Genomic DNA, 21,351 nt, shown 5'->3' with positions numbered 1-21,351 from the left:
TCAACCGGCCACTTTTCAATTCAGATTAATCTGCTGGGAAACGACGAGACGCCGCTCGAGATGATTCGCTTCAGAGTCCCGGAGTTTGTCTCGAGCTCAGCGACACGTTTACGCTTCAGGGTTTTACAGAATAAAGCAAAGTTTGAATAATGAGGCAAATCCAGGGAGAAGAATTAACAACAAATACAGAGTTCTGATTTCTCACTCTCATTTGCACTACCTCTATATGTATGTATGTATATATCTAAATTTGCACTGCCTATTATTATAATTATTATTACTATTATTATTATTATATACTTAATCCCTATCTTTTATATATAAATATAAACATACATATACATATATATACATATATCTTTTCTATATTCCCAGAAGCCCATTTCTCATGTTTGCACTATTTCTGATATGTTTGCACTATTTCTGATATTCTGATATTGATATTCTGATATTTATATGTACATTTTTTATTTTTTGTTTTTTCCTGTGTCGTATCTGTGTACGTCTGTTGAAAGCTGCTGTCAACGATGTGAATTTCTCCACCGTGAGATTAATAAAGGCATATCTATCTATCTATCTATCTAGTCACAGGTTTGTTAATTATTATGACAAAAACTGGGAAAATCTGTTTAAAAAATAAAGATTTATTATTTTTTAATTCCTTCATAAAACAGTTTAATTCTTTAACCGGCTTCCGTCTTTATTAAACACGAGTTTTTAATTCTGTAAAATATTTTATTCCTCATTTCAAAGAGTGAAACAGTCGAATGTTCAGGTCAAAAATAATAAAACAATAAACTAGATTTTGTAAAAATGCAGATTTCTGATGTGGACTTTATTTATTTTTATTTATTTTTATTAACACTTTTTTCTGTAATTTTATTGATATTAACTTTAATTTAACAAAATGGGGAAAACTGTAAAATTACATTAAATCATTTCTTTTAAAAAATTGTAGTTAAAAAGTTTCTTTTTTTTTTTTTTTTTTACTGCATTTAAAAGCTCACTGAGGCAAAAAATAAAATAAAATAAAATAAAAGTTTGGTTTTGAAACTGACAAAAAGAAAAAGGGCCAAAGTTGAAAACTCTCCTCCTGCATCCCGGCCGGAGATCCAGCGCTGCAGCCGAGGGAGTGTGATGTTATTTATTGGACTGTAACCATGGAGCCGTTGCCAAGGAACGAACCATCGCCAACAAAAGGGTGGATTCATCCATTCATCCAGCGGAGAGCAGCGGCAGCAGCAGGAGGAGGAGGAGGAGGAGGAGGAGGAGGAGGAGAGGCATCCCTGAGCCCGGAGAGGAGATCTGGGCTGGAGGGTTTCCCAACGCTAGAGTTGACACAGTTGTTGTTGATGAAACTTTACACACTCCTCCTCCTCCTCCTCCTCCTCCATTGGAGCGCTGTCCGGACAGGCAGCCGTCACATGAAGCCAACACCTGTCGGCAGTGTGGGGGATGACAAGCACATGCTGCTCACGCTGCTGCCGGCCAGCCTCAGAAACACATGCTCACCTCGGCCTTGTGTTTCCTCACAGCGGCAACAAAAACAAAAAAAGTGGCAAAGAAAAGAAAAAAAACACAAGAACAAGAAAAAAGTTCTACAAGATGCAGCTCGGACATGTGATCGAGGAGTCGGAGGAGGAGGAGGAGGAGGGAGGATGGTGGTGGTGGTGGGGGAGGAGCAGGAGGGAGGAGGGGGAGAAAAACCGGTTTCCAATAGTGACGGATGATTTGTAGGTAACAGTTGTTTGCCTTGCAGCCTGAGGCCTTTGGAGCACGAAGCAGGTCTGGAAACCAAAGCGAGCTCCGGGACGCTTCACGTCCGCTGGAGACGAAGCCGACGACTCCTCACCTGCAGGACGGCGGCGGCGGCGGCGTGCGCTTCACAACACGCTCAGAAGAACCCAGCAGAACTCCAGCATTCAAACTCTCACTCCAGCTGGCTATGAAGACAGTCAGACATGCTAGTTAGCTTTAGCATGACTCTAAGCAGCAACCTTCAGGCCTGAAACATGAAGCCAAAGCCGCAGTTCCCCAAATGTCCACTAGAGGCTCCAAAAGCGAGTCAGAAACACCTTTAAATGTTTGAATTCTTTAACCTTTAACTTCTCTCTGCAGCGCCCCCTGCTGTGTGGGCACGATGCCTATTAAAGCTGACCTCTGATACGTTTTCGTTAGATCAAACTTGCTAGTTAGCTTTAGCATGACTCTAAGCAGCAACCTTCAGGCCTGAAACATAAAGTTAAAACTGCAGTTCCCTAAATGACCACTAGAGGTTCCAAAATAGCCAAACTCTCGATATTACAACATTTACCGCAGAAACACCTTTAAAGTTTTTAATCTTTTGCATAAGATATCAAATGTATTTAACTTTTAACTTCTCTCTGCAGCGCCCCCTGCTGTGTGGACGCCAACTGAAAGTCAAACCAACTATGCTAGTTAGCTTTAGCTCAAAGCCACTTGAAGCAGAGACCTCCAGGGTTTAAACATGAAGCCAAAAGCTGCAGTTCCATAAACGTCCACTCGAGGATGTCAAAACGTCCACCTTACAGCAGAAACAGCTTTAAAGTTGTCACTCTTCTGCATAAAATATCAAATATTCGCCGTAAAACCATCACAGATTTGAGCTTCAGTCCATTTAACCTTTACCTTCTCTCTGCAGCGCCCCCTGCTGTGTGGACGCCGCCGCTGCCTACAGTTTGTGTTGTTGTGAAACAAGTCGCAAATGAAGCTCTGACAGTCATACAAACCTCGTGAGCATCAAATACGCGAGGTTTTGAAAAATTCTCCTCAACAGTGGAAAGTTTTAAATCAGGAAACGCTGGTGCAACAAACCAGAAAGCTAAATCAAACATGCTAGTTAGCTTAGCTTAAGGCGAGGCTAATCAGCAACCTGATGAAAAATGAAGCTAACGGAAAATATCAAATATTCACCCGTCTGTCTTTATTCACCTTATCTTTAGCATCTCTCTGCAGCGCCCCCTACTGCCGACTACAGTTTGATTCCACGTGAAACAGCTGAAATCTGACGTTTAGGTTAAATTAAACACATGAGTTAGCTTAATGCGAAACATGACGCTTCAAGCTGAAAGCTGCAGTTCCACAAATGTCCACTCGAGGCTCCAAAAGCGTTTCAATCCGCTGACGTTGACACGTCAAACTTTACCTCAGAAATGTCTCTAAAGGTGTCGATCTTATGCGATGCGTTTTAATTCATCTAAAAGCTTTGATAGAAACGTTTGTTTTGGCTCTCGAGCGACTTGTTTCACGCGAGCTGCGGCGTCCACACAGCAGGGGGCGCTGCACAGAGACGGTACAGATAAAGTGTAGTGAATCTGAAATATTATGTTGTTTGAAGTGGAAGTTGACGATGCTATTTCACACTGATGCTCCGTTCCCGTAGCGCCACCTTCAGGATGCGACGGGCACTGCGCCCCGCTGAGCAGCTAACGGTGAAGTCAGGTCGCTGAATCGACTCTCGGGCGTGCGTTTGCGAGTCAGAGCCGATCTGGACCGACCAGTTTGGTGATGCGTTAGATACCGTTGCCATGACGACGGCTTACCTGCTGTTGTTGAGGCGGGGAGGGAGGGAGGAGTCGACACCTGTGAGAGACACACGAACAGTTTTCAGGTTTAGTTTAAGACTCACCAGGTGGTTTCATTCACTGATAATAACAACAATAAACTGAACCGACCTTCAGAGTTTCTGCTGATTGGAGGGTTTTGGGGCGCGACTCCTCCAGGAGGCCCCTCCCAGCATCGCTGCTCATCATTTAGGTCTTCATCATGTGATTAATTAAGAAGACGTTGGAGGGCGGAGCATCGGCTGGAGCCTCCAAACCCACGAGGGGCGGCCGGGTGGAACCGTGCTCGAGGCCCCACTGGGTCGGGAATGTGGCTCATATTAAAGCTAGACTCTGACAAAGGGCTCGTCCACAAGCCTGCAAATTAATTAGCACATTTTTAGTTAATCAGACGTCCAGGCAGCTCGTGGAGGTTTAGTTGATCACGTTCGTTTGTTCCATCGAGACGTTTCTGCGCTTCAACCGAAGCTGTTAGCTTCATCATCAACACTTGACTTGTTTTATTACAAATTCTTTTATTTAATGTTTAAAATGTGAGAAAATATTGAAAAAGGTGCATTTTTGCAGCCCCCAAAAGTCCAACTGAACACATTCAGATTGCTTCATTTTCACGGTTTTGTGGAAAAGCAGCTCGATGTTCAGTTAACAGTTTACCAGTGACTCAGAAATACCAGAAAATATGAAACGCAAACGGCTCAAAACATCACATCAGACAGTTGAAGGCTGAGACAGACGGGATTTCACAAAACCTCTTAGATTCTGTTTCTGCGTCTTCTCCAGAACCAAAGCTGGAATATTTGGATGATTTCAGGCCCAAACACACAAAGTCAGCCGGTTGACATGAGTGCAGGCCGTGGGTGCAGTAAAGGCCGACGGCGCCTCCTGGTGGCGCCTCTGCTGAACTGCGCCGGCGCTTACATAACAAACAGCAGCAGAAAGTGTGCAGAGGTCAGTCCAAAGGTCTGCAGTGTTTCATATGAACACACAACAGCTGCAGGAGCAGCGAGGGAACCAGAACAAACAGCGGATTTCAAGCAAACTGTCCCGGGTGGAGTTTACACGACTGTCATCAGCTGGTGTAAATCTCACCTCGTGTTGTCATCAAGTATCCGTCGTATCTGAACAAAAACCTGGAAAAATCCTGTTTATTGTAAATGTTTCAGAGCAGAGCAAGGATCGGCCACTAGAGGGCGCTGAGCAGAGGTTAAACAACACAACAGCAAATGTTACTGAGCAGATTAAATGGATCAATCCAACACTTTCATTCATCAAATTAAACAACATTAATTTAAGTTAAATCTGTTTCTTTTCAACATAAAACTTTTCGACTTTAAGTTTTTAGTTTTAAACTTATTTAAACTCCTGCTTTAGTTTTTAGTCAGCTGTCGGCCAAGACGTTAAAAGTTTTGATTTCAGTGGAAAGAAAATGAAAGCATTTTATTAACAGTTCGTAAAATATGTATGTATGTATCTACATTTGCACTGCTTATTATTGTTATTATTATTGCTATTACTATTATTGTTATTATTATTATTATTATTACTATTATTATATATTTAATCCCTATCTTTTATATATATATATATATACATACATATATCTTTTCTATATACCCCCCATTCAGAAGCCCTTTTTCATATTCTGTTTGCACTATTTCTCCACTGTGAGATAAATAAAGGCATATCTTATCGTATCTTATCTTATCTTAAAATTCTGCAGCCACTAGAGGGCGCTGCCTAGTGAACTTAAATACATGTTGGTCCAGCTCAGTCTGGCCACTAGGGGGCGCTGATGAGTCATTTACCAGCACAACTACGACAGCAAATGTTGCTCACCGGGTGAATGATTTTTTTAAATTGCCGTGTCAAAAAACGTTGTCGTCATACACAATTTATTTATTTTTAACGCAAACCTTTGTGTTTTAATGAATGTCTCATTTTTTAAAATCTATTTACTGTTCCCTAAGATACAAAACTGATTTTGTGGCACTGGAAATGTGCAATAACAGTGAAAGCATTTAATTTATAATTTGTAGGAGGATTGTCATACTTGCTGCAGCCACTAGAGGGCGCTGCCACTTCAACTTAAATACATGTTGCTCTGGCGTTTGAACAAATGAACATATTGTGTGATTTTTGTTGAGACGCCTTCTTACTCAACCGCTAGAGGGCGATTTGCAGTAAATTAACAAAAACGCGTAAAAAAAATATTTTAGAAACAAAACACAAACAAACATACAAGTGAAATTCTTAAACTTTTTCATTTGTGTTTTCAAAAACTGTTTTTAGTCGTTTGCTCGTCTCAGAGTTGCAAAGCTGATTGTGTTCCACTACAAATGTACAACAACAAAAATATTCAAAATCTGTCATATCTACTGCGGCCACTAGAGGGCGCTGCTGTTGTTGATGGGGGCATGTTGATATCTCATATGACCACTAGAGGGCGTTTAGCAGCAAGTTAAGACAAAACAAATAAATATCAAACGCAAACCCGCCCGAAAGTAACAATTTGAAGATCGTTTGTAAAATACGACTTTTCGATGTGATATTTTGTTTAATAATTGTTTTGCAGAAGTTTTAATTTGTGATGTTTAATGTGACTAAGTTCCCGCTAAGTGCCCTCTAGTGGCTGCAAGAAACAGCATCAGTCATGTCAGCAAACTAACCGAAACAAGTTTTTTAACATTTCGATGTTGGACCACCAGAGTGATGAAGTACGAGCTGCGGCGCCCTCTAGTGGCATCCAACAAGTCCAGAATAAAATACGTCAATTTTAGTTCCCACAAACAGCGCAGTAGCTACGACTAAAGTCAAGAGCATTTATTAGGAAAACAATGTGGATAAACACATCAAATATGATTCATCCTGCAGTTTCTGAAACTAAAACAGCCGTTAGACGCCCTCTAGTGGCCACAGTAGCTATGACAGACTGAGAATAATTAGCTAAAATGTTAAGAAATCTTTATATATACACGATCTGGACTGCTGTGTGACACTATTTTAACTTACATTGCCTTGAAGCGCCTTATATGTTTATGTACATTACATTAGTGGCAGAGCAACATAATCTAGGCAACAGCACCATCTAGTGGCTGGAGTGAGTATGGCAGTTCTCTGACACGTTATAAATGAAATGCGTTCATGTTCGTTGCACAATTCCAGTTCAAAACAGTGACTTTTTGAAGCTGTTTTAAGAACCGTAGACGACTAAAAACAAGATGATTTGCAAAAAAAAAGAGAAAAAAATAGGAATAAAATAAGAAATGGAAAACAATAAATAAATAAATGGACAGCGACACCTTCAGAGGTTTTGAATCTGCTTTTATTGTTAATAGTCGGGCTCAGCATTATTAGAAGAGAGAAAAAAAGAGAAAATCACATTTGTTTTCATTCAGAGAGACTGAAATAAAGGATTAAACTGATTTATATCCCACAGACTTGGAGGTGTTTTTGTGTCCCACAGGCCACTCCTATTGATTTGATTAACATTTAACATCGACTCATTCTGTCACCGTTGCAGCTGATGTCAAACTCAGAATTTACTTTTGAAGTCTTATTTTGTCAAAAACAAAACAACCCAAATGCTCTGTCAAATTTGGATTTAAAAAGATTTGGGCATGTCTAATTAGTTTTTGCTTTGCTTTGATTGAAAACAACTGTATGAAAAAATAAAACTGGAACAAAACAGAAACAAATGACGTCTTTAAATCTCATCTTAAGCTGTTTCTGTTTGTTTCCGTTCTATAAAGAGGAAAACGTCGACACGCAAACCTCCACATCTGAGGAATAAATCGATTAAAGAACGTCAAGTTCAAGCTTCAAACTGATTTCACAGAAGGAAAAAAAAGAATCATCACAACAGGAAGTGGCGCTTCTTGCAGGCTCCGCCCACTCAGACAGGTGGCGTGCGGCGAGGCGGGTCAGGCAACGGTGATGTCGACGAAACCATGCACCTGAAAAAACACAACAAGCATGTTAGCATGTTAGCATGACCACAAAGGTGTAATGCTGTTTATAGTGGTTTACAGCCACATAGCTACATTAGCATGTTAGCATTATCACGGCAGCGTAATACTAATGTTTATCGTGTTTTACAATTACTTAGCTGCAGTAGCATGCTAGCATGACCACAAAGGAGTAATGCCGTCTATAGTGGTTAACAGCCACATTGCTACTGTAGCATGTTAGCATGATCACGGCAGCGTAATGCTAATGTTTATCGTGTTTTACAATTACTTAGCTGCAGTAGCATGTTAGCATGTTAGCACGATCACAGAGGAGTAATGCTAATGTTTATGGTGGTTTACAGTCACATAGTTACAGTCGAATGTTAGCATGATCAAAGAGGAATCATGCTAATGTTTATGGGGATTTACAGTCACATAGCTATGTTATCATGTTAGCATGATGACAAAGGAGTCATGCTGCTGTTTATGGTGTTTTACAATCACTTAGCTGCAGTAGCATGTTAGCATGATCATATAGAAGTCATGCTATTGTTAGTCACATAGCTACAGTAGCATGTTAGCATGCATGCTAAACAATAAAATCTTTTGGCTTGCTATTGTTTTCTTCCTCTTGTGTATCATTCTACAGTAGCGTGGCTACTACTAGCATGCTGGTATTTATTTTCCACCTTACCCAGAGCTTTGATTATATGTTTTGCATTTACGACTAATATTAGCAGAATGTTAATTTAATATTAAACCTGTTATGAAGTATATATATATGAAGTATATGTATATGAGTTGGTGGAAATAATTCACTGTTTAAATGAGAAATGTGGAATAAACTGATGTTAAGCTTTTATTTTTTCTGACAGAACAGCACGTCACAAACAAGCAGTTTGTTGCAAAGTGTGAAATGAACGATTGTTTCTGTGTTTATAGTTTGATCAGTGGGCAGAACCATGAGCAGAACCATGAGCAGAACCATGAGCAGAACCTGTCACCTGGCTCAGCTTTCTGCAGTACAGCACCGCCACGATGCGCCGGGTTCCTTGCAGCCGCGGGGTGGACTGCTCCATGAAGCTGACCGTCGCCTGGGGCTCGATTTTACTGAAACACCAAGACAAAGGCGTTCAGTTTGCGGCTTCAATGTTGAAAGCTTAACGTAGTCGGCGGCATGTTTACGCGAAGTAGCGGCGTCTCAGGCTCATGACTCCGGCGCCCTCTATGTAGATGAAGACGTGGTGCAGAGGCTCGTTCAGCGGGTTGACGAAGACCACCGTCACAAACATCTCCTGCTGGACCTGAGGCTGGCCGGTCACCTGGAACAGAACATCAGGACCGCTTTTAAAACTATGAAACGATGCTAAAAATAGGTTTCACGTTTGTAGTACAGACCATGTGGTCTCATCTGGGCTTCTTCTAAATAGTTTCTCACAGTGCTGACTGAGACTCATTTTTCGGTGTGAACAAAAATTGAACATCGACATCGGTGATATCGGTGATATCGGTGATATCAGAAATCTTAATATCGGATGTCAGTATCGGCCAGAAGTTTTAATATCGTTCATCACTATTTATTTTTTGGCCTTTAGCCTTTACTGGAGAGGACAATGGAGAAGGCAAAGTCGGGAGCAGAGTGAGGAAGGACATAATGGTGGACCGGACTGGAACCATGGCGCCGTGTCGGTACCAGCCTGTTGAGCTCCTGAGTCGCCCCCTTATTTACAGTTATGACCTTTTGTTTGTTTTTCCCAACGTGTGCGGCCTTTTTCTGTGATTTTACCGGAGACTGCGTCCTTGCATGGAGCGTCGCGGGCGTCTTACCGTCAGGGTGAGGCCGGGGCTCTGCAGCTCGATCACCTTGATGGCGCTCACCGACTGGTCGTCGGCCGATCCGCTCAGGAGGAAGTGCAGGCTGGTCTGGGTGCCCAGGTGAGGCATGTACTCCGCCGCCGTGATCTTCACCTTCGCGGTGTTCTCTGCGACGCAAACACAAACTCCCAGTGTTACCGGCTTCATCTCCAAACGCACAAACGCACCTCTGCTAGCGCTGCTCACTCTGTTTGGCTGCCACGGCGACCGTGAAGTCCAGGTTCTTGAAGTGGTTGGCCTCCACGCCGGTGTAGAAGACGACGGACGCCTCCAGGTGGCAGTGGACAGTCTTGTTGGAGTCGCTGCCGTTCTCCAGGATCACCAGCAGCTGGACGTCCTCGGCCAGGCGACACTGGAGGGGGCAGTTTAGCATCGTCATGCTCTGGTTCGGACATTAAACAGACGAACAAGTCCAACGGCCGCGCTTCTGGCCAAGATGGACGACAATGAGAGCCTAAGGACTGAATGTGAATCAAGTTTTATTTGTTTAGGAACAATTCTGATGTCTTCAAAGAAATATGTACGTAAACACTTTAATAACCAATAAAAAGCAGCAACGCCCTCGGCCACAAAGATCGCGCGCTATCAATGCCCGGTATTCATTCCCCACATTTAGCAACTGTCATATGAAGCTACTAGCTACTTTGAGCTAACAACATAAAGTATACACATAACTTCAACAGTTAGTCACTACTTCTAGCTGCTATCCACTACGCCTTCAACTGATTTTAAACTATTTCACCTGCTACATCTGCTACTATTAGCTTTTCAACATTCATTCTTTACATTTAGCATCTGCACCGACTGTTACATTAAGCTACTAGCTACTTTGAGCTAACAGTGTCAACTTGCATCGCACAACTTTTAGCTTTTTTAACAGGTAGTCACTGCTTTTAGCTAACTATTGAAGCTGCTAACTACTACAGATTCAGCTAAATTTAGCTAACTGTTTCAGTTGTTACACGTGCTACTGTTAGCTCTTCAACACTCATTCCCTTCATTTAGCAACTGTTTTGTTAGCTTTTAGCAATTTCAACATAAATCAGCTACTTTAAGCTGACAAGTTAAACTTTTTCAACATTTAGCCTCTAAATTCTAGCTAACTATTCCAGCTGCTATCCACGACTCTTTCGACTGATTTTAAACTATTTCAGCTGTTACGTATGCTGTTGTTAGCTTATTTTAAATATTCTTTTACTGTATTTAGTTCCTGTTTCAACTGTTGCATCGTTATTTTTGAGGTTTTCGATATAAACCAACAGCTTTTAGCCAGCTTTAGCTGTTTTAGCTACGCTTTCGCGACTTTCAGCAAAGTATTTCAACTACAACTTATTTTTGTTGTTCGAGGCTGTGAGCTCTCAGAGTTAAACGAAGTAGAAGCTGTTTAGAAACGTCAAAGGAAGTCCAGTCTGTCTGTAACCTCGTATTTAACTTGTTTTGTTGGCGTACAGGTGGACTGAAACGTGCCCAGATGTTCAGACAGATGTGTTACCAGCTCAGACGTGATTTCGGCGTTCAGCTGTCCGTCCGGTACGTCGGAGTGGTCCCTCTCACAGCCGTATTCCTCCGCCCGGGTCATCGTCCTGCTGTCGGCCGCGCTGCCTGCAAACACAGATCAGTCCGCCGCCGGGAACCTGAACGCTGAGCGTCACCTTCTGTTCACGGCGTTTGAGGGTTTTACCTTCGGGGTGCTTGTAGGTGTGCGTGACGTCCAGCATCTGGCTGCTGCCCGGAGCTTTGGTGAAGAGGCCCTGGCCCACGTGGGTCTTGTCCACCTTGAACACCTGCATGGTCCCGTAGCGGTCCCTCTTGTGGAAAACCACGTCGCTGTTCACCTGCAGCGGTAACGGACTCATCAGAACCACCACCGTGTGGCGAGAGACGTTTGTCACAGTAAATAAAGAATTAAAAAAACGTTAAAAATGTGAGGAATGTTGTGTCCCTGAAGGAAAACAGAGCAAACATCTGCACAACTATTACATTTGTAGAAGATTTAAACAAAGTGGAAGAGGGCAGTTTTAGCATCGCACACAGGAACAAACGACGACTGTTGGTTTCTGTTGAAGTCAAAATGCAAAGAAATACTTTTTAAAGATGTGGTTTTGCTGGAAAAACGCGAAAATAAATGAGTTTTTAATGCCTGAAATACACGTATTCATTCAGGTGACGTCACAGATCTGTGCAATGTTGATGTTTTTGCTTAAATGTAGTGAAAAATGCAAAAANAAAATGACTGAAACACACATAAATCCACTGCAGACACACAAAGCCGACTACAGCAGACGCAAACCATCTAAAGTGAACAACAACAGACGCACAACGAGCACAACTGGGCGTGAAGCGACGGCAGAGACGCACAAACGGCCTGAAAGAGGCAGAAAGTCGACATAAACAGACACAAAGTGGACGTAAAGAGATTAAAACGACTGAAAGACGAACAAAAGGCACAAAAACAGGCTCAACAAGACAAGAAACGAACACAAACTGGCCTAAAAGCACTGAACAGAGACTCACAACCAACACAAACACATGCAAACTGATAAGGACGACGTCAAAACCGACCGAAAAAGACACAAAACCTCCACAAAGACGCACAAAATTAGATTTAAGTTGACTAAAAGAGACACAACATGAACAAAAACAGCTGCAAACCCTCACAAGCCGGTCAGAAAGGCAACAAAGCTCAAAGAAGGACTCACAACATGAACAGAAACAGGCATAAAAGACATTAAAACTGACAAAAAAATACACAAAATGAACACAAATAAGCAAAGAACGCTGCAAAGACGAACAAAACGAGATTAAAACCGACTAAATGAACATAAATACACACAAAACAGCTGCAACGACGCACAAAGTGACAAGAAATAGATTTAAACTGAGCTAAAGAGACACAAAAATGAAGACAAATAAACACACAACAGCCGTGAACACTCACAATCTGATCAGGAAGACAACAAAAGTCAATGAAGGACTCACAATATGAACAGAAATAAGCATTAGAGCTGACAAACCCACCACACGGAGATTAAAATGAACTGAAAAAGCAGAATACACATGAAACAGCTGCAAACTGGCACAAAGTGACCAGAACGACAATAAAAGAGACACAAAACACAGAACAACAGACATGAAACGCTCATAAAACGTCTTAAAATTCACTAAAAGAGACACAAAACCAACACAAACGGGCCTTAAAGACATAAATGTTGTGTTTTTTTAAAGATCTTCTTCTTTATTTTGCCAGAAAAGCAGTTTTCTGGTTTCACGTGAAAATAATCGACGTGTTAAAAATGTTCAGGTCGTCCTGACACGCTGCTGCTGATTGGTCGGATCCACTTCCTGTTTCCAACCAGAGGAAACGAATGAATGAAACTCTGGATCGCTTTGACGCCGTCGGTGTTTAAACCACAGAAAGACGCAAATAAATGAATTAAACAACAATAAAAATGATTTTAAAGTTTGTCAAGATCAAAAACACACAATGACAAAAAAAAAAAAAAGAACATTTTTGGTGAGATTTGGATTTTAAAAACGTCCAGAAGACGTTTGGACACGAAACCTGAAGAAAGATAAAAACAGATAAAAGTAGAAATATCAGATGAGGAGGAAAAGAAATGTGGAGGAGGAAAAAAAGATTTAATGAGTCAAAAATAATATTTAAAAATTAGAAAATATTTATAAAAAGCTAAAGTCATGACACAAGCAGCAAATATAGCAAATAAACGTGTGAATTAAATAATTAAAAATAAAGTAAAATATATATAAAAAGCAGAAAACAGAACAGAAGTGTAAAAAAAAAAGGAGCTACTGTATAAAATATGAGATTTAAAGTAAAAAACAAACAAAAATCAGTTTTAAAAATTACATTTAAAAAAAGCAGAAAAACTTTAAATTGAAAAAAAAAAGATAATAAATTATGAGACAAAATTGAAAAAAATAATTAAACAAAAACTAGATAAAGACGTTAAACAAAACAACAACATGTGCAATTTAGGAATTTTATAAACACAGAAAGAAATTAGACAAAAAGCAAAAAAATAAAGAAAAAAGAGAGAGAATAAAATTTAAAAAATAGAAATAAAATAAATAAAAGCCTGAGTTACAAAGTGTAAATAAAAATAACAGAAATTAGTAAATAAAAATAATAATAAAACAAAAATAACAGAAATTAGTAAATAAATAATAATAATAAAATAAAAAAGCAGAAATTAGTAAAAAATAAAATAAAATAAAATAAAAAATAGCAGAAATTAGTAAATAAAAATAAAAATAAAATAAAAATGACAGAAATTAGTAAATTCAAAAAATAAAAAAACATTAGAGGTGCAGAAAAATGGCATTGAAAAAATAAATAAAATATATATTTTGAAAAAAATCAAAATGTCCAAAATGCTGGAAAAGAAGGTTTAAAAATCTGTGAATAAATAAGTAAAACAAGTCAGAAAAAATAGACTTAACGTGTTATTTCATTATTTCTGCTCAACTTAAAAGTTTCAGAGAATAAAAAAAATCAACGTTCAAACAGCCGGAAAAAAAAAAAAAAACAGACATTTTTTAAATTATTATTTTTTTAATTTATGAAAATCGTTCCACAGACGACGTTTTAAATGTTCGTCGTTTACGGTAAAACGAGTTAAATGCTGTTTTTAATGTTTTATTGGAGATAATCTGGGAGCTCCGGGTGGTTCCCAACCTGTGGTTTGGGTCCCCCAGAGGCTCGGTTCAGACAGAGGAAGCTCAGATGGACCTGCTGATCCGATCACAAGTCTTTGTTTGTTCTGTGGTTTGACAGTTTGAGGCGACTCTGGACGGTTTCTGTGGCCTGAAGTCAGAGAATCCGGCTGCAGGTCGACTCGACTCCGAATCAGGAAGAAACGACGACGTGAGGAAGTGAAACAGCAGCAGGTGGACGAGTCAGCAGCTTTTTACTGAACCGGTCCTCCAGCAGAACAACATCAGAAAGCAGAGAGGAATGAAAACAAGGTCAGAATCAGACCAAAAGACATGTTCACTGATTTTAACTAAACGATTCAATACATCGACGCTAAACGTAGAAAAACATTTATTATTAGAAAAAACACCAAAGTTGGGACATAAAATGTAAAAACTAAACTCAGACTTTGACTTAATCTTCATCACAAACGATGATCTGGACAAAAGAAATAAAGTCGTGACGAAAATACGACGTAAAAATCAAGATTAGGAGATTTTAAAAAACTCCTAAATTAAAGTTTTTCATATTTATTAGAAGGAAAAATTATTTTTATTTCTCATTGAATTGAGGTTTTGAAGTAAAAAGTACAAATGATGAGATAAAAAGGAAACTATTGGACCTCAACAGCAACAAATAAAATAAATAAGTAAATTAAAAACCTCAAATTTAGTAAACGGTGTCAATAAACATAACGAGGTACAAATGAGTGACGAACTAGATGAAGTTTGGACAAAAATAATTCTACATTTGGATTTAAAAAGTCGACATCTGACCACTAAAACCAACACAAACTAAAACTGTTCAGATATAAATAAAGTTCAGGACAATAAATTCTCATTTATGATGTAAAAACACCAAATGAACAATAAAAACAACTAATAAATATAAAAAGCTAAAGACTGTTTTTGAACATTAACTTTTGGTTTATTGTTTAATTTAACTTCTTTATTTCATCGTAACGAGACTCCGGAGCTCGATGTTCATCAGTATTTTCATATTTTTGTTCTTTTCTTTCAACATATTTTTGTTTTTATGTGATAAACTTTTAAAACCAGTAAAAACGTTCATGTTCTGTCGCGTCACATCAAACTACGTCGTGTTTTGTTCGATGTTAACTTTAAGACAACAGAGACAGAAACCAGAGAAGCTGCAGGAAGCTGCAGCGACCAGCAGAGGGCGCTGCTGTCTGAGGAACTGGAGCAGGAAGTGACGCGGCAGGACGCTGCAGCTGATTGGTCGACCAGCTGAGTTTATTTACTGCTGAATCAGGAGATTCAAGAGTTTAAAAAAGTTTGAAATGATGTGAAACCAGCGAACAGAGAAGAGCCTCGAAATTAATGATATAATAACTAATTATGTTAAACTCCAATAATACAAGACAAAATAAAACTAAATACAAGTTAAAACACATTAAAATATATCAGATAAATGAAGAAGAATAAATCAAATATATTCAAGTTATTAATAAAACTCAAGATCAAATAAAAAATAATAAAAGTCAAATAAAATAAATAAAACTAAATTACAGATAAAACACTACAAATAAAAAAACTAATGAAAGAAAAAAATTAAACTAGATAAAACATGAAATAAATAAAATAAAAGCAATACTTGAACAATAAAAAAATTAAATTAAATTAAATTAAATTAAACTAAATTAAATTAAACAAACAAAGAAAAAAGAAGAAATAAAACTCAACAAAGAAAACAAAATACATAAAACATGGAGGAAAACAAGAGATAAAATAAAATAAAACTCAAGAAAACAAAGAGAAAGAAAAAAATGAACAGAATTTTAAAAAATAATAATAAAACAAGATAGAAACAAAGACCGAGAACAATAAAATATAAAATAAAATATAAAATGCTAAATAAAAATGACAAGAGGTTAAAAGACAAAATTTAAATGAAAAAGAAAAAAATACAAAAACAAATTAAATTAAAATTAGAATCAAATATAAAATTAAACTAAATTAAAACTAAATTAAACATAAAGTCCGTCTGGAGTAAAATAAAATTAAAATAGAATAAAAATAAAATAAAATCAAACAAATAAAATAAGACGACTTAAAAAAAAAACCCTAAATCAAACACTTAAATAAGACGGAAGAAAACAAGATTAAGCAAAAAAGAAAAAGAAAAACGAGAGTCAGTTAGAATCAGTCTGGTTCTGCAGAACACAAACAAAACAACACAGAGGTTCTGAAAGGTTCTGGTTTGTTCAGCGAGAAGAAAAAATCTGAAGATAAAGAGGAACGATCAGTAAGCTGAAGATCTGCTCATGTCTGGATGCGACCGACTCGTCGACGTGAACAGGAAGTCCCGGAGGCCCCGGAGGCCCCGGAGGCCCCGGAGGCCCCCGAGGCCCCCGAGGCCCCATAGGCCCCGGAGGCCCCGGAGGCCCCAGAGGCCCCGGAGGCCCCAAAGGCCCCCAAGGCCGTGGAGGCCCCAGAGGCCCTGGAGGCCCTCGTGGCCCTCGTGGCCCCCGGAGGCCCTCCGACCGCACCTCCTCCGACCGCCAGCAGGGGGCAGCGGCCAAGCGCACAACGCTGCAGGAGGAGAAAGTGGGACAAAGAGCAGGAAGTCCGAATCTGAACCGGCGTCTGATTGGACGGCTGAAGGTCAAAGCCAAGGACGGACAACGGGGTCAACACACACACACACACACACACACACACACAGAGTTATTTGTGTGTGTGTGTGTGTGTGTGTGTGTCATGATGTTGTGAGGACCTCCATCTGGTCGGCGTCCGACAAAATGTAAGTCATAAAATTTTCATATAAAGAGTCGACGAGGTGTCCTCTGAAGTGATAGAAACTCTGTGTGTGTGTGTGTGTGTGTGTGTGTGTGTGTGTGTGTGTGCGTCGCTGCAGGGAAACATCTGTGTTAATATGCAGCAAAGACGGATTCAGCTGATGTCAGCAGGAGTCGAGTCGAGATCCACACGTTTTATTCACAGACACACAAACGCTACCACGCCGAGTGTGTGTGTGAGTGTGTGTGAGTGAGTGTGTGTGAGTGTGTGTGTGTGTGTGTGTGAGTGTGTGAGTGTGTTTTCTCTGAGGTCATTCAGTCATCTTCAGCTTCACTCTCCGCCTCAAAGCGTCGCACCGACATTAAGAGTTAAAGGAGAAGATGAGCGGCGCTGATGTGGAGGTCAGAGGCCTGGAGGGCACGACACAAAGAGACACACAACANCTGCTTTTAAACATATTTTAAAATATATGAAAAATCAAGAAAATACATTTTATTTAACATAGAAATAAGATTAAATAAAAACATTTGCTTTAATTAATAAAACCATCATGATTGTGAGTCCGCTGCTGATTTTTATTTATTTATTTTTTTTAGCGACTTTTATTTTGAACTTTTTTTCGCCTCCAGGTTCCTTTTATTTAAAGTTTACTTTGTTGTTGTTGTTTTAATAGTAAACAAACACACCGCCTGCAGTTCAACCCCAAAGACTTCCTGGTTTCCCGTCATGTGACCGGTGACGTCACTGACGGGCCGCTGCTGCGTTCAGGAGCGCAGACTTTATTGGATTTGACAGAATCCAGTTAAAAACGATTTTGTTTGTTTGTTTTAGTTCCGACAGAACCAGAAGTCGGTGGTTCCGTCTGCCTGGGATTTGTTTATTCTACAGGACCCGGTACCAGAACCAGACTCACCGATCAGGAACTCCAGCTGGAAGTCGTCCTGCTGCACCAGCGCCCGGTTGAAGGAGACCCGGACCACGAACTCCTGGCCGCGCCGGACCACCAGGTTCTGGGTGTCGTAGGCGCCGCTGAAGTGGTTCGGCTTGTTGATGTTCTGGCACATGTTGATGTTCTCCACCGTCAGGGCGTCTGAGGAGAGACGGACACGGCGTTACTCCACGGTCCACTGGGGCGGCCCGGCTGGACCCCCGGCGGCCCGGCTGGACCCCCGGCTGGACCCCCGGCGGCCCGGTGGACCGTGGAGCGGCGCCGCCTCACCTCCTCCCGGGTACGAGCGCGGCGCGGCCTCGTCGATGCCGTCGAACGGCTCGAACTCGGCGAAGTCGTCGCCGTAGTCCTGGAGGTTGGCGATCGGCACCTGGAGGTGGACGAGAAGCAGAGCAGAGCTGGTTGGTCGGTTCGGAGACGGAGCGGTACCGTGGTGCTGGTGGTCGTCATGGTTACCGGCTCGCTGTAGCGGCCCTTGTAGGTGGTGCTGGTCGGAGGCGTCATGGCGGTCCACAAGAAGGTTCGGGATGAGGTTCTGAGGAAGTTCTGCCAGAAGGTTGGAAATTAAAAAACTAAAAGCAGGTTTTAAAAAGAAACACAAACAACAAAAAGTGAAAAAGATCGACTTGTTTGTTGAGCGAAAGGCGACAAGATGACCACAAACGGACTCAAACACCGACCAGAACCGGATTCAAATGGACCGAAACACACATAAATCCACTGCAGACACACAACGAGCACAAACATACAAACTGACCGAAACAGACACAAAACCAACACAAAGATGCAGAAAATAGGATTTAAACGGATTAAACGAGACACAACATGAACAAAAACAGCCGTGAACCCTCACAAACTGATCAGGACGACAACACAACTCAATGAAGGACTCACAACAGGAACACAAATAAGCACTAAAGCTGACAAACACACAACAAGGAGATTAAAATGAACTGAAAGAGACACAAAAGGCACAAAAACAGGCTTTAAAAAGAACACAAACTGGAATAAAAGCACCGAACAGACACACAACNCTGCTTCCTGTCTGGTGTGCAGTGTGTTGCGTGTCGGTTGTGTGTCCCCGTACAGGTGCAGAAGACTCCGGCGTACACCCAGCACTGGGCGAAGCACACCGGCACCCCGGTGTTGGCGTACTGCTGCAGGATGGCGACGCTGCCGGTCCAGGCCGTCGGGGCCACGCCCATCGAGTAGTCGTCGCTCCAGTTCCCCACCAGGACGCCGTTATCGTCCTGAGAGTTGATCTGAGGACGGACGGACAACAAGTTTGTCTCACAGCTGACGGGGGTCGTGTATGTTTTGGCCTGCTGGATGAAGAACCATGTGGGTCGAGCAGAAACTGTTCTAAAAATCTAGGACTGATCTTATTTGAGACTTTTATTTTGAAGGGTGCAGCTTCGTGTCTTGTCACCCGGTGGCGCTATGTGCTGCCACGAGCACATTTCAGGCTTTTTACCATCAATAGTTGCTGAGACGTTGAATTTAAATGTGTGAATAAACGTTTTGAAATTGGGTCGATTGACGATTTCTACGAAAAAAATATGTCGGACAGCATCCGACGTACCGAGCTAAGATTTCACAGACACCATTTCACACGTCAGCAGTTTGAGACCGAAAGTTTTCAAGCAAACCAGAGCTGGTGGAGCAGAAGGAACAAGCCAGACATGGGCGGTGTTTCCTCACCATGGCGGATCCTTTCCTGACCAGCTTGATGATGTTGCCTCGGTTGTAGATCGGCATCCGAGACGCGTCCAGGATGTAGATGCAGGCGTCCAGGATGCCTCGCTCGAACTGCGACGAGACGTTAGCGTTAGCGCGACTTGCGGATTGTCAGCGGCGCTTGCGTTTTTGGCGTTTTCGCGTACCTGTCCGTAGTTCCAGTTCCTGGTAACGATGGCGCCGATCGAGCCCTGGTAGATGATGCCAATGTCGTTCAGGACGTACTCCATCCGCTCCGAGTCATTCGGGAGAAACACCGGGTCCTCTGCAAACAGACAAAGTATTTCACCACTTCTGCTACGGATCAGGTCAGTTTGGAGCCTCGAGGTCCAACATTCGCCCTCTTTCTGCTCCGTTTTTGGTCTCCACCACCTCCTGAGGGAAACGTGGCTCGTTAGCTGCTAAACGGTAGCGCTACAGTTTCCACCAAAAGCTACGAAACAGGAAAGTTTGACGCCTAAACAACGAGCTAAACTTCACGCTGAAGCTCCACGAGAGCTACAAGCTCAACCGCTAACGAGTAAATTATCGCAGACGTCAAAATTAGACGAATTAGATCCCGAAAATGTTCAGTTTCACAAGTTAACAACCTGCAACCCATCGTTGCGTTTTATTCGGGGAATTCCAAAGAAACGCATTTTTTTCTGATAATTTTTCCATAAAAGATGTAAAATCGTGCGTCAACTTTTCGGGAACTGTGACGTAGCTACGTGTTTATTACAAAGTTAACCCACAAGCTGCTCTTTGAAGGACCTCAAGAGGTCGTGAGCGTCACTCATCCAATAAGATGATTGTTATGTAAAGTAATAGCGCCCCCTGGTGGATGTAGTAGGAATAATATCAGTCAATCAATCAGATTTTTTTAATAAAGCACTTAGAAATAGAAAAATAACGATCCCTCGACAAACTGAAACAGCATCAAAATCAGGAAAATTGGTAGATTTTTAAACAGATTTTGCACGTTTTAGTTTACGATTTATTTTTTTAATACGCAAAAGTCGTGAAAAAGTTCCAAAAACCAAATGACAGATTTACACGTCTAATTTAAACACATTTCTTTCATTTTATTTTTTTACATAAAGATCGTGAAGTTCAAGATTAATAGTTCAGTGACTCTCGACAGGAAAAGAAACGTTGAGTCTGTCATTTTAAATCCATAAATGTTTTCATCAGTACATATTATTTCAATATATTATTAAAATATTAATTTTTAGTCATTGTACATGTATAATATAATTTAATATAACATAATACAATTTAACATAACATAATATAATATAATATAACATAACATAACATAACATAACATAACATAACATAATATAATATAACATAATACAATATAAAACAATATAATATGATATAATATAATATAATATAATATAATCTCGTTGCTGCTGTAATCAACCTGACAGCAGCAGTTCCCGTCTCAGCCAGCAGGGGGTGACTCCTACCTGGACACCAGGCGTTGAACAGCAGGTACAGGTCGGTGCCGGCGTCCCTCTTGGTCCGCTGCATGCCGCTGCCCACTGAGATGGCCACGTAGGTCCGGTACTTCCCCACGATGGCCGTGGCCGTCGGCGTGACGCCCAGCAGCACCGACTCACCCTGCATCTCCACGATCCGGCCGGACCACAGGCCTCCGGACCGGGACCCAAAGGTCACCACCACCAGGGAGCCCTTGTTGGGCGACGGGTTGGAGCCTGGAGGAGGAGGAGGAGGTAGAGGAGGAGGAGGTAGAGGAGAAGGAGGAAGAGATGGAGGAGGAGGAGGAGGAGGAAGAGGA

General features: G+C 41.1%; 2 protein-coding genes across 2 annotated transcripts; both read right to left on the bottom strand.

The window, feature by feature from the left end:
- Positions 1 to 6,888: 6,888 nt before the first annotated feature.
- Positions 6,889 to 21,287, bottom strand: LOC103362745 (coagulation factor XIII A chain; the record flags this gene model as incomplete). Its single annotated transcript, XM_008289205.1, has 12 exons — positions 6,889 to 7,537; positions 8,536 to 8,641; positions 8,717 to 8,853; positions 9,359 to 9,513; positions 9,593 to 9,758; positions 10,899 to 11,008; positions 11,088 to 11,241; positions 16,420 to 16,672; positions 18,846 to 19,090; positions 19,530 to 19,637; positions 19,712 to 19,830; positions 21,020 to 21,287. Coding segments are annotated over 12 exons (1,854 nt in total), but the record flags the coding sequence as incomplete, so codon positions are not given.
- Positions 17,573 to 18,847, bottom strand: LOC103362740 (coagulation factor XIII A chain-like). Its single transcript, XM_008289194.1, has 3 exons — positions 18,285 to 18,847; positions 18,099 to 18,198; positions 17,573 to 17,969 (listed from the first exon to the last, which is right to left on the bottom strand). The coding sequence occupies exons 1-3, from the start codon at positions 18,330 to 18,332 to the stop codon at positions 17,707 to 17,709; spliced, it is 411 nt and encodes a 136-aa protein (XP_008287416.1). The 5' UTR covers positions 18,333 to 18,847; the 3' UTR covers positions 17,573 to 17,706.
- Positions 21,288 to 21,351: the final 64 nt, after the last annotated feature.

Source organism: Stegastes partitus, unplaced genomic scaffold (genome assembly GCF_000690725.1).
Source record: "Stegastes partitus isolate 25-593 unplaced genomic scaffold, Stegastes_partitus-1.0.2 Scaffold598, whole genome shotgun sequence".
Lineage (NCBI taxonomy): Eukaryota > Metazoa > Chordata > Actinopteri > Pomacentridae > Stegastes > Stegastes partitus.
The sequence above is the reverse complement of the archived record's forward strand: the minus strand, read 5'-3'. Positions and strand labels throughout refer to the sequence as shown.